The sequence below is a fragment of the Triplophysa dalaica genome, chromosome 19 (assembly GCF_015846415.1).
Source record: "Triplophysa dalaica isolate WHDGS20190420 chromosome 19, ASM1584641v1, whole genome shotgun sequence".
NCBI classification, from domain to species: Eukaryota; Metazoa; Chordata; class Actinopteri; order Cypriniformes; family Nemacheilidae; genus Triplophysa; species Triplophysa dalaica.
The window spans coordinates 16,419,493-16,430,695 of NC_079560.1; the positions used below are offsets into that span (position 1 = coordinate 16,419,493).

The 11,203-nt window shown below is 36.9% G+C and overlaps 2 protein-coding genes across 31 annotated transcripts in view; one reads left to right on the forward strand and one right to left on the reverse strand.

Moving 5' to 3' along the window:
- The window catches only part of LOC130407471 (uncharacterized), a 40,487-nt gene extending 36,007 nt beyond the window's left edge, over window positions 1–4,480 (reverse strand). For 21 of the 26 annotated variants that reach the window (XM_056730344.1, XM_056730335.1, XM_056730333.1 and 18 more), the window contains exons 1-12: window positions 3,718–4,480; window positions 3,265–3,337; window positions 3,052–3,176; window positions 2,843–2,947; window positions 2,574–2,721; window positions 2,416–2,489; window positions 2,139–2,223; window positions 1,918–2,048; window positions 1,656–1,803; window positions 1,498–1,571; window positions 309–393; window positions 88–218 (exon numbers count right to left, since the gene is read on the reverse strand). In XM_056730344.1, the coding sequence (XP_056586322.1) occupies window positions 88–218; window positions 309–393; window positions 1,498–1,571; window positions 1,656–1,803; window positions 1,918–2,048; window positions 2,139–2,223; window positions 2,416–2,489; window positions 2,574–2,721; window positions 2,843–2,947; window positions 3,052–3,176; window positions 3,265–3,337; window positions 3,718–3,901 (1,363 nt within the window). In that variant the 5' untranslated portion in view covers window positions 3,902–4,480. Of the gene's footprint in view, window positions 1–87; window positions 219–308; window positions 394–742; window positions 891–1,004; window positions 1,136–1,225; window positions 1,311–1,497; window positions 1,572–1,655; window positions 1,804–1,917; window positions 2,049–2,138; window positions 2,224–2,415; window positions 2,490–2,573; window positions 2,722–2,842; window positions 2,948–3,051; window positions 3,177–3,264; window positions 3,338–3,717 lie in introns of all 26 variants that reach the window. The other 5 variants (XM_056730331.1, XM_056730320.1, XM_056730325.1 and 2 more) reach the window with 5 other exon arrangements.
- A 51-nt stretch (window positions 4,481–4,531) lies between these two features.
- On the forward strand, window positions 4,532–10,319 carry fgf1b (fibroblast growth factor 1b). 5 transcript variants are annotated; one of them, XM_056730359.1, is made up of 6 exons: window positions 4,532–4,650; window positions 4,769–4,794; window positions 5,592–7,582; window positions 8,556–8,769; window positions 9,183–9,286; window positions 9,454–10,319. In XM_056730359.1, the coding sequence occupies exons 3-6, from the start codon at window positions 7,535–7,537 to the stop codon at window positions 9,652–9,654; spliced, it is 567 nt and encodes a 188-aa protein (XP_056586337.1). In that variant the 5' UTR covers window positions 4,532–4,650; window positions 4,769–4,794; window positions 5,592–7,534; the 3' UTR covers window positions 9,655–10,319. The 5 variants fall into 5 exon arrangements, with proteins under 5 accessions (XP_056586337.1, XP_056586335.1, XP_056586338.1 ...); XM_056730357.1 differs by having other exon boundaries at window positions 4,769–7,582; XM_056730360.1 differs by lacking the exon at window positions 4,532–4,650 and having other exon boundaries at window positions 4,686–5,745; window positions 5,837–7,582.
- The last annotated feature ends 884 nt before the right edge of the window (window positions 10,320–11,203 follow it).

Genomic DNA, 11,203 nt, shown 5'->3' on the forward strand with positions numbered 1-11,203 from the left:
ATGCAAAATTAGGCATTTTAAAGCGGTTTTGTAAAATAAGGAGCACTGAAAGTGTTAGTCAGCTTGGAAAAGAAAGTAATAACTTACACATTTTATCACTCGCTCTCCAACATTTCTTCTTATTCGTAGTCACTGCAGAAGGTGTACTGGACACATCAGGATGCTCAGGGTTCTCCATGTTGTTTTCCACATTCTGTGGATCCTTAATTGTTGGTTCCCTAAAAATCCAAATATTTTAAGTTAATTTTTCACAAACATTTACTCACTTATATATTGCTGTATAAGTCAAGAGGATTTTCACAACTCACTCAGATGGAGGTGCGGGGTCCGCTGGGACAGGGGGCTCTATTATCACCTCCTGTTCAACAAGCTCCACATTTTCTGCAAAAGCTGCTGAGAACAATTCAGAGTTGATAAATGGCACAACTGTTCATCCAATGACTAAAAAATCTGTAAAAAACTCTCTAAATCAGTTTGAAATTTCACAAACACACTGAGAAACATGCTATCAGAAGTAAGATTCTCAATAGAGTTCTGAAAAGGTAAAAGAGCATTGACACTGTTTGAAGATGTAATCACTTACAGATTCTGTTCTTCTTTTTCGTCTTTCCCTCAGACGCTCCAGGAGTTGTAACTGGAGACGTCTGAAGCAGAATGTCTAAAAATACAAGGACGAATACTGTAAGTACCAAGTCTGAAAATATTTGAACACTAATAACTTGACAGAATAAGTTGAACTCACTCAGGTTGAGGAGCTGGTGTGGGTGTGACCGGTGGCTCGGGCGTCAGCTGCTGTCTGTCCTCCAACTTGCACATATTTTTATTGTTGGAGTCAGTCTCCAGCTTGGTCCTCATCAGCTGCTCTTGAGCTAAACTTGACTGGAGCAAATCTGAGGAGGTAAATGATAAAAATGTTCATGCAAAATTAGGCATTTTAAAGCGGTTTTGTAAAATAAGGAGCACTGAAAGTGTTAGTCAGCTTGGATAAGAAAGAAATAACTTACACATTTTATCCCTCGCTCTCCAACATTTCTTCTTATTCGTAGACACTGCAGAAGGTGTACTGGACACATCAGGATGCTCAGGGTTCTCCATGTTGTTTTCCACATTCTGTGGATCCTTAATTGTTGGTTCCCTAAAAATCCAAGTATTTTAAGTTAATTTTTCACAAACATTTACTCACTTATACATTGCTGTATAAGTCAAGAGGATTTTCACAACTCACTCAGATGGAGGTGTGGGGTCCGCTGGGACAGGGGGCTCTATTGTCACCTCCTGTTCAACAAGCTCCACATTTTCAGCGAAAGCTGCTGAGAACAATTCAAAGTTGATAAATGGCACAACTGTTCATCCAATGATTGATAAATCTGTAAAAACTCTCTAACATCAGTTCTAAATCTCACAACACACTGAGAAACATGCTATCAGAAGTAAGATTCTCAAAAGAGTTCTGAAAAGTAAAAGAGCATTGACACTGTTTGAGATGTAATCACTTACAGATTCTGTTCTTCTTTTTCATGTTTCCCTCAGACGCTCCAGGAGTTGTAACTGAGACGTCTGAAGCAGAATGTCTAAAAAAACAAGGACGAATACTGTAAGTACCAAGTCTGCAAAAATTTGAACACTAATAACTTGACAGAATAAGTTGAACTCACTCAGGTTGAGGAGCTGGTGTCAGTGTGACCGGTGGCTCGGGCGTCAGCTGCAGTCTGTCCTCCAACTTGCACATATTTTTATTGTTGGAGTCAGTCTCCAGCTTGGTCCTCATCTGCTGCTCCTTAGCTAAACTTGCCTCGAGCAAATCTGAGGAGGTAAATGATAAACATGTTCATGCAAAATTAAGCATTTTAAAGCGGTTTTGTAAAATGAGGAGCACTGAAAGTGTTAGACAGCTTGGAAAAGAAAGTAATAACTTACACATTTTATCACTCGCTCTCCAACATTTCTTCTTATTCGTAGACACTGCAGAAGGTGTACTGGACACATCAGGATGCTCAGGGTTCTCCATGTTGTTTTCCACATTCTGTGGATCCTTTATTGTTGGTTCCCTAAAAATCCAAGTATTTTAAGTTAATTTTTCACAAACATTTACTCACTTATACATTGCTGTATAAGTCAAGAGGATTTTCACAACTCACTCAGATGGAGGTGTGGGGTCCGCTGGGACAGGGGGCTCTATTGTCACCTCCTGTTCAACAAGCTCCACATTTTCAGCGAAAGCTGCTGAGAACAATTCAAAGTTGATAAATGGCACAACTGTTCATCCAATGATTGATAAATCTGTAAAAACTCTCTAACATTTTTTTGAATGTTCACAAACACACTGAGAAACATGCTATCAGAAGTAAGATTCTCAAAATAGTTTAGAAAAATAAAAGAGCATTGAAAGTGTTGGAAAAGAATGTAATCACTTACAGATTCTGTTCTTCTTTTTCATGTTTCCCTCAGACGCTCCTGGAGTTGTAACAGAGACGTCTGAAGCAGAATGTCTAAAAAAACAAGGACGAATACTGTTAGTACCAAGTCTGAAAATATTAGAACACTAATAACTTTACAGAATATGTTGAACTCACTCAGGTTGAGGAGCTGGTGTGGGTGTGACCGGTGGCTCGGTCGTCAGCTGCTGTCTGTCCTCCAACTTGCACATATTTTTATTGTTGGAGTCAGTCTCCAGCTTGGTCCTCATCTGCTGCTCCTGAGCTAAACTTGCCTCGAGCAAATCTAAGGAAAATGAGGTAAATGATAAACATGTTCATGCAAAATTAAGCATTTTAAAGCAGTTTTGTAAACACAAGGAGCACTGAAAGTGTTAGTCAGCTTGGAAAAAAATGTAATAACTTACACATTTTATCCCTCGTTTTCCGACACTTCCTGTTCTTCTTGGCCGCTGGGACAGGGGGCTCTATTGACACCTCCTGTTCAACCAGCTCCACATTTTCTGCACAAGCTGTTGAGAACAAATCAGAGTAGATTAATGACACAACTGTTCGTCCAATGATTGATAAATCTATAAAAACAAGTTTGTGTGTTGAAAAGAATGTAATAACTTACGAATTGTGTTCTTCCTTTCGTTCTCTTTTGGCTCAGATGCAACAGGAGATGACTTCCTGTAAACCTCTAAACTAGGAAACTCCAGCATCTGGTCTTGTGAGCTCGGTCCAGATCTTGCAGAAGAGCTTATGGTAGAATTATGACAGATATTTTAAGTTACTGTTCCTACCCACATTCAAGCTGTGTTAAAATCAAGAGAATCGCTCGACTCACTCAGATGAAGAAGTTGCTGTTGTCCGCCACACATCTGAGACGGTCTTCTGACTGAACCGCTTGTGTGACGAAACTGTTGAGACAAGTAAGAGCAGGTCAATGACAATAAATAATACTATATGCCTGTATGTTGATTTTATGCAAACATTACTACATTTATAAAATTGAAAATTATTTTATTCTAATATTCTCTTTAATGAATGCAGTATTTAGAGTTAATGTCTAACATAGTAATGTAGAGAAGGCCATCTAAATAAACCGTTTTGTTTGATTTGAACGTATTAGATTAAAACAAAAACACTAACAAAAAAGGGAAATTTACTGACGTTTCATTTGATGATTTTACACATAAAATAAATAAACAATGACTTTAATGACATGGCCTTCCTCAGTCAATATTAAAGATATCAAAATGTAAACAGAATGACATTATGTAGCAAATAGTAAACTCACCATTCTTCACTCTCTTAAATCTCTTCTGGACTGAGGATGATGGCAACGGATCTTTGCCCTTCACGCTCGTCCATGATGGTAAAGTTATATCCTGATCATCGTCCTCATCTTCATCACCCCAAACGAAGTTACCCCATGACATTGTAGGCCGACAGCCGTTGTTGTAATCAACTGGTAATCTCATCCTGATATCAGGTCTGAATCCAGTCGATGAAGGTGATCTTTTGCGATGTTTTGATGCCTCGCGATCAGGGGAGTCAACGAAAAATTACCGTTAGGCCACTCTTCGGTCTCACTCCTTTCAGCCAAAAACAGCAAACAGCAAAAACACGCCAAGAATCACACAAGAAACCAAAAGAAGTCGAAAAGTTGTATCTCTCACAAGCTCAAAACACGGACCACTCGCCTAAAACAAACCGACGCCGACTAAGGTGAAGCAGAGCATTATAAGGAGTCAAAAAGTGCTCGAGGCTTAATGCGTCATAATCATGTCATGATCCGAAAGCCTTCACCGCAGTAACACGTTACATAATACAACATTACAGCGAAAAGAAATGCTTTTAAAATATAAATGTAATAAATATCCCTCAGTTAAGCGTATGTTATAAATATCCCTGAGTTAAGCGTATGTTATAAATATCCCTGAGTTAAGCGTTAGACGCTAATGGTTGTAGTTAGCATTCCGCGCTAGTTTATTTTAAAACACGAGAAGCGGTTGTCATAGTAACATATCTCAACACATTTCAATGGTTTACATTAAACGTAGAGTACAAATGATCAAGTCTCTAGTTTCTTGATATCTCCATAGTTATAACTTAACTTTACGTTTTTTCTTGCAACCCGTTTCTCATTAAGAGTTCCCTTTATTCCATAGCCTATATAATTGCAATGTTTATATATACTGTACGTTTATGTATAAACGTTTGTTTTTATGTAAGTATGTATATATATATATATATATATATATATATATATATTGTTTGTTTTATAATGCTTTTCTGGTGTCTGTTTTTCGACATTTGATATTTTTTATGACTTTTCAATGAAACAGTTCCATTAGGCAGTCATGGCCTTAAGGTAAGAGAGTGGGACTCCTGATCAGAAGGTTGTCGGCAACAACTGAGGTGCCCTTTAAGTGCTCTGGGTGTACGTGTGTTCAATACTCACTGGATGGGTAAAATGCAGAGGTCACATTTTGGGTAAAGGTCACCATATCTGACAAATAGGTCACTTTCACTAATACAAATTCAAGGGTTTAAGGGTTCCCTTAAAGGAACAGTTCACCAAAAAATGACAATTCTGTCATCATTTACTCACCCTCGACTTGTCGAAATGATAAATCTCTTTGTTCTGATGAACGCAGAGGAAGAAATCTGTAAGAATGCTTGAAACCAAACAGTTCTTGGCCACCCCTGACTCGTACAATAGGAAAAATTACATTGGTTGTCAAAAGTGCCCTACATTCTTTAAAATATCTTCTTCTGACTTTTGTGTTCGAAGGCAGTTTATTCTACTATGGCAGTCAATGGTGGCCAAAAACTGTTTGGTTACAAGCATTCTTCCAAGTATCTTTCTCTGTTCTTATCAGAATGACTATGGAGGGTCAATAAAAGACAGAATTTTCCATTTTGGGTGACAGTTCTTAACTTAAGTGCTTTCATATGCGACCGGGCATTGACCTCATCCAGCGGAGCTCCAGGAAATGACAAAATTGTCTCAGTAAAACAGACTTATGGTATCAGAAACTGAATCATAATGTTACACAGTCAGGTCTTCCAAGCATGCGTGGGCACACATCGAACTCACAAACTCATGTGTAGGTTTTGTACAGACACCATGTTAACATCTGACTTTTTGCCCCGGAATGTATCCAGTAGTCATTCTTTAGACAGCAGGAATTGACCAGACCCTACACACATCAGGAATACAGTTGACTTTGTTGAAAAACCCTGCTATTTAGACTCTGTGCCAGAGCTGAAAAGAGATATGATGCCTCATATGCAGCAATGTGGCTTCTACGTGTCACAGGTAAGTCTTAACTGAAACAGCTCTACCCTTTTCATTTACACCCCGTTGAGGGACGTAATTCACACTAGATGCTGCGCTCGATGTTCTGCAGGACCCGTCTGGCACCAGGGCTCTATTTCCAGTAGTACTGAGGCTGCTTGGAAACGCATTCCTTTAGTACTCGTTCTCTCTTACTTTTCGAACAGCCCGACGGCCTGGAAACCATTTTAGATGTCATATTAATGAAAATAAAACGATAGTGAATACCACTTGACATAGCAGGGATTTTTAACAGCCACTTTTATAAGCACGATAACAAGACTGATTTTCATGACCTGAACTTGCACTGTTAAAATGATGCATTATGGATAATTGTTATTTTATGTGATCAAAAATGTGTGAAACATTTTATATTAAGCTTAAACATACTCATTACATTTTTGTTTAGCCTACATTAAGTTGTCTCTTGTTAGTCTAACACATTCGGGCGGATACATATGATAGTTATTGTGATCTAAAGCCAGCTATTTGTACTCTTTGTGCAATGACCCTTTGCAAAAGTAAACCATACTAAGGTACTATTTGCACTATAGTCACCACGAATGATGGCCTCATCACCATCACCATAACCGTAGTTTAACTATACGGTATGTGACCCTGGATCACAAAACCAGTCTGACCCATAGGCATATCTGTGGCTAAAGCCAACAAAACATATGGGTCAATGTTATAGATGTTTCTTTTATGCCAAAAATCATTAGGATATTAAGTAAAGATCATGTGTCATGAAAATTCCCTGCCATAAATATATCAAAACTTATATTTTGTATGTAATAGACTATACTAAGGAGTTCATTAAGACAACTTTAAAGGCAATTTTCTCAGTATTTAGATTTTATTGCACTCTCAGATTCCAGAGTGTTAGATATTTACGTAAACAGAATATCATTCGACTACAACCTGCATATTGAAAGCTGCACGGTTACTCCAGCAAATACAGTTAAAGAGCTAGGCTTTATATTAGACGGCAACCTGTCATTTAAAAATCATGTCTCAAATATCACAAAAACAGCCTTCTTCCACCTTAGAAATGTTGTCAAATTACAAAATATTTTATGTGTTGCTGACGCAGAAAAGCTTATTCATGCATTTGTGACCTCACGGCTTGACTATTGTAATGCTCTACTTAGTGTTTGTCCTGTATCATCGATAAACAAACTACAGTTAGTTCAGAATGCAGCTGCCAGAGTTCTTACTAGGTCAAGAAAATACGATCACATAACCCCAGTTTTATCATCGCTTCACTGGCTACCCATTAAGTATCATATTACAATTACTTACAAAGCCTTAAACGGTTTAGCCCCTACTTACTTAACTGAGCTTTTATCCCATTACAACCCATCACGCTCTCTAAGATCTCAAAACTCAGGACTTTTTAAAACACCATATCTAAATCCACCAAAGGGGGTCGAGCTTTCTCATACGTAGCACCTAAACTCTGGAATAGCCTTCCTGATACTATTCGAGGGTCAGACACACTCTCCCAATTTAAATTTAGATTAAAGACACATCTTTTCAGCCAAGCTTTCACTTAATGCGTAGTTAATGAACAGCAGCTACGCTAATCATTCTCTTTATTCTCTTTCTGCCTCTGCCTCGGGATGCCCATCCCGAGGTAGGAAGTAGTTCCACCATGTTCAGACGACCGACAGATGCCCATCCCCAATTTGAGATTACTGCAGCTACAGCTGCAGACTGACTGACCATCCCAGCTCCATCTAAGGCAATTCCACCACCAGCCAAGAGAAATATGACCGTCGGACCATCCCAGCTCAGACCACTACATCCCCAACCAAGGGTAAAGACGGACTATTTGTCTTATTAATGCTGAAGTTACAATATTTGGTATCAAATGCTAAACTTAAATCACATGTCAGCAGTTTGAGTGCAGCTATGACACATCATAGGGGATCTGGCCCTCCCGGCTGAGCCTGGTTCAATCATGGGAGTTTGGGTTCCACGCCACAGCAGGGCAGTGTTGGCCTGCTCACCGGGAGACTGCATTTATTTATTTATTTAGAAATTAGATATTATTTATTAGAATGATTTTTACCTTTTCTGTTTTTTCTGTTTGCCCCTTTAAAGCTACTTTGAAACAATACAAATTGTGAAAAGCACTATATAAATAAGCTTTAATTGAAAAATAGTTATATCTCGGTCAAATATTGTCCTATCCTAACAAACCATATATCAAGTTTTCAGTTTATGTATGAATCTCAATTTGAAAAAAATGACAGACAAGACTATTTTTTTGTCCAGGGTCACATTTGAAGTAAAAGTGTGATAATACAAATGATAGTGAATCAAGTGTATCAAAAAAGTACACTTTTAATATAATAAAACCATGGATGTGGTGTAAATGGCTGTAATGGAATAAAAGCAATGATTTGTGTATCTGCACATTTCTAGAATGCCACAAGCAACCATAAACTTACAAAAACAAACTATGAAACAAGCAATGCTGTTACTGTATAAGTATATAAGCACTCTGCACGCTCAGCCAATCAGATTAGAGGACTAGAGCTATGTCTGTAGAATGATAAAATAGAACAGATTAAAATAGATGTAAAAAAAATCAAAATAGATTCTTGTAATTTATAGCACTAAAATTATGGGCACTATTATCATGTTTTTTTTAAAGCGTCATAAACTTTATGTATGGTTATAATAAGAAGTGTGAAGGAGGTTTAATGACACGCGCTCGTTGTAAGTGGCAGTTGAGCTCTACTGGCTCCTAGTGACGGCGGACTGATCCATTCCTGTCACCGAAGGGGGTGTTCATGGGCACAGTGCGTCCCAGTGAAGCACACTGCACTATGATCGAGGGGGATATCGGCGTATTTACACTCGGTCCGACGATGATCGACCAAAAAGATCCAAAACATCTCCCTTTCCAAAAACTTTACTGCAGGAATGGAGGATACCATCTCCGCATCCAACCCAACGGGACCGTGGACGCGAGCCGACAGGACAACGACGTTCACAGTCAGTAGTCTATGCAAAACAGACCATTAATGTGTAATGAACAAGAGAAAAGTACATAAATATGTGAAGAGTATGGTTCCAAAATGAGTTAACTGCATTTTCAAAAATCATGTTTTTATTATGTTATCATGTTTTTATTTTATTTATTGTAATTGATAGCTGTATTGTGGTTGTTATGGCTTAAAATCGAAACAACTGCAGATTGATCGATAAAAATGATTTTTGATTTTTTTAGACAGAGTTATCTCATTTTGGAACCAAACTCTTCATGAAAAACAAAATATAAAGTGTACCAAAACACTTAACAACAGTTTGAGATAGCTGTGTAAGTTAATATTGGTGTGCACCTGTGAAACATGCATTATTTATTTATTTGTTTGTTTGTTGATTTATTACATTTTGTTGTATTGAAGCTATTTTGAAGGTAAAAGCTGTAAAGGCAGGAGTGGTGGCCATCAGGGGTCACGATACTGGACAATACATTGCAATGGACAAATCGGGAAAACTTTATGGCACTGTAAGTTTAAATAGTTACCTTGTATTTTACTATTTTAGTAATAAAAAAGGTGTTGACTAAAGATGAGACATTAAAACATGTTTTCCATTAAAGGAATTAAATATTCCTTCAGATATCCTAATGTAAACTCATAAATGAAGCATCAGACCCTGTCTTTTGTTTTTCAGGGTACATTAAATGATGAATGTTACTTCATTGAGAAGATCGAGGAGAACCACTACAACACGTACTGTTCACAGAGGCACCAGGAGAATGGAGACTGGTACATGGGGATCAAGAAGAATGGACGGACAAAAGACGGCTCCAAAACACACAAGGGCCAAAATGCAATCTACTTCCTACCAATCCCAGTGGATGGCAGCATTTAGTAGGCTAATAACCGCAACAGATGCCCTAGAAACTACTCAAGAACATATAACAATACATTTTATAACTGTTTAAGGTAACATGTTTTGATAGCTATAATATCTTCGATGCATAACCTATATCTATATTATATGTATATTTAAATTCAGAGAAAAAAATATAAGGCTAATGTTTTTATCAGTCAAAGTATTTTGATAGCAAAGAAGTCTTTGATTCAGAAGTATTTGATGGAAATTACTATATTTTCTTATGTAAATATACTATATATTATTTGTATTTAACATGGTTAAGTAAAACATATAGAATTATTTTTTAAGCTGTAAGGGTTTGAATTATCATTTGGCCCAATTTACTTAAAAAATAATATTTACTTAATAAAAATGCTGTCAAAAGGTCCTTTCTAACAAATAGGCATAGGCATTTGAATTGTTTACTTAATAAAAGAGAAAGAAATTCATCCTACACTATTTTTAAACACACAATTAAAAATGCAATAATGGGTTTAAAAAACAAGACTTCTGTGTTTTAGGAATTTTCTGAAGAATTCAAATTATGTCTAATGTATTTAAAGTCAGATAGGACTGTTACCAATACTAGACTGTATTTTCAGCCGAATGCATAAACAAAACCCGGCCCGAAGTAATGCAGTAAAAACGTTTCAAAAGTGGACATGCCTTCATGAGCTCTTGCCTTGTTTCGTTTATCGATGACTATTTGATGATGACTGTAATTAGTATAGACAACAGTATACTATAGTAACACTATAGTAGAGCTAACTAGAACAGTACAATTTGTTGGAAATATTAATTTGATTTGTTCTTTGTTTATTCGTGAATAGGAAGTTTAACATGGTTGGAAAGAAATGGGTGTTGTACTTATTGTTTATTTATACACATACATACGTACACTTTCTCAATAAAGGGTCTTCTCTCATCCAACACACAATAGACAAATCATGCTTTATTATACACAAATCGAATCTGCTTTTCATGTGGAATCCTTGCATGGTTCAAATGTTTATATGTTTTGAATAAACTTCCTTAACTGTGATATGAATCAAATCATAAAAGTTATAGCATAGACTTACATCAAATGGAGCAATTTAAAGCCAAATATTACAGAATTGGAGGAGGGATAATTTTAAGCAACCATTTGAAACGCAGTGGAAACTGGATAGCAACACACTTAAAACCATTTCAAACACCATCAACTATAAAATAATGTCATTATGACAGTGGTGAATTAAATAACGTTGTTTTGATATAAAAATCCAATTCAATTTAAAGTTGATCAGCTAAATGAGGTTGGAGTGATTTTTCTACAGCAGGTGGCAGTAATGCATGCAATTGCATATAAGTTGTCTTGGACAGAAAATGGCAGAGCTCCACACACAACCCTCCGAATATTATAATGGTGGTTATTTTTTGGTAGGGATTCATATTAAGGGCCAAAATTGTTTCCAGGTTGATCATTGAAAGTTAGTAAGAAACAGAAAATATAAATGAAAGACAAGCAAAAAGAGGTTTGTGAAATATGAAATGTTTGACCCTG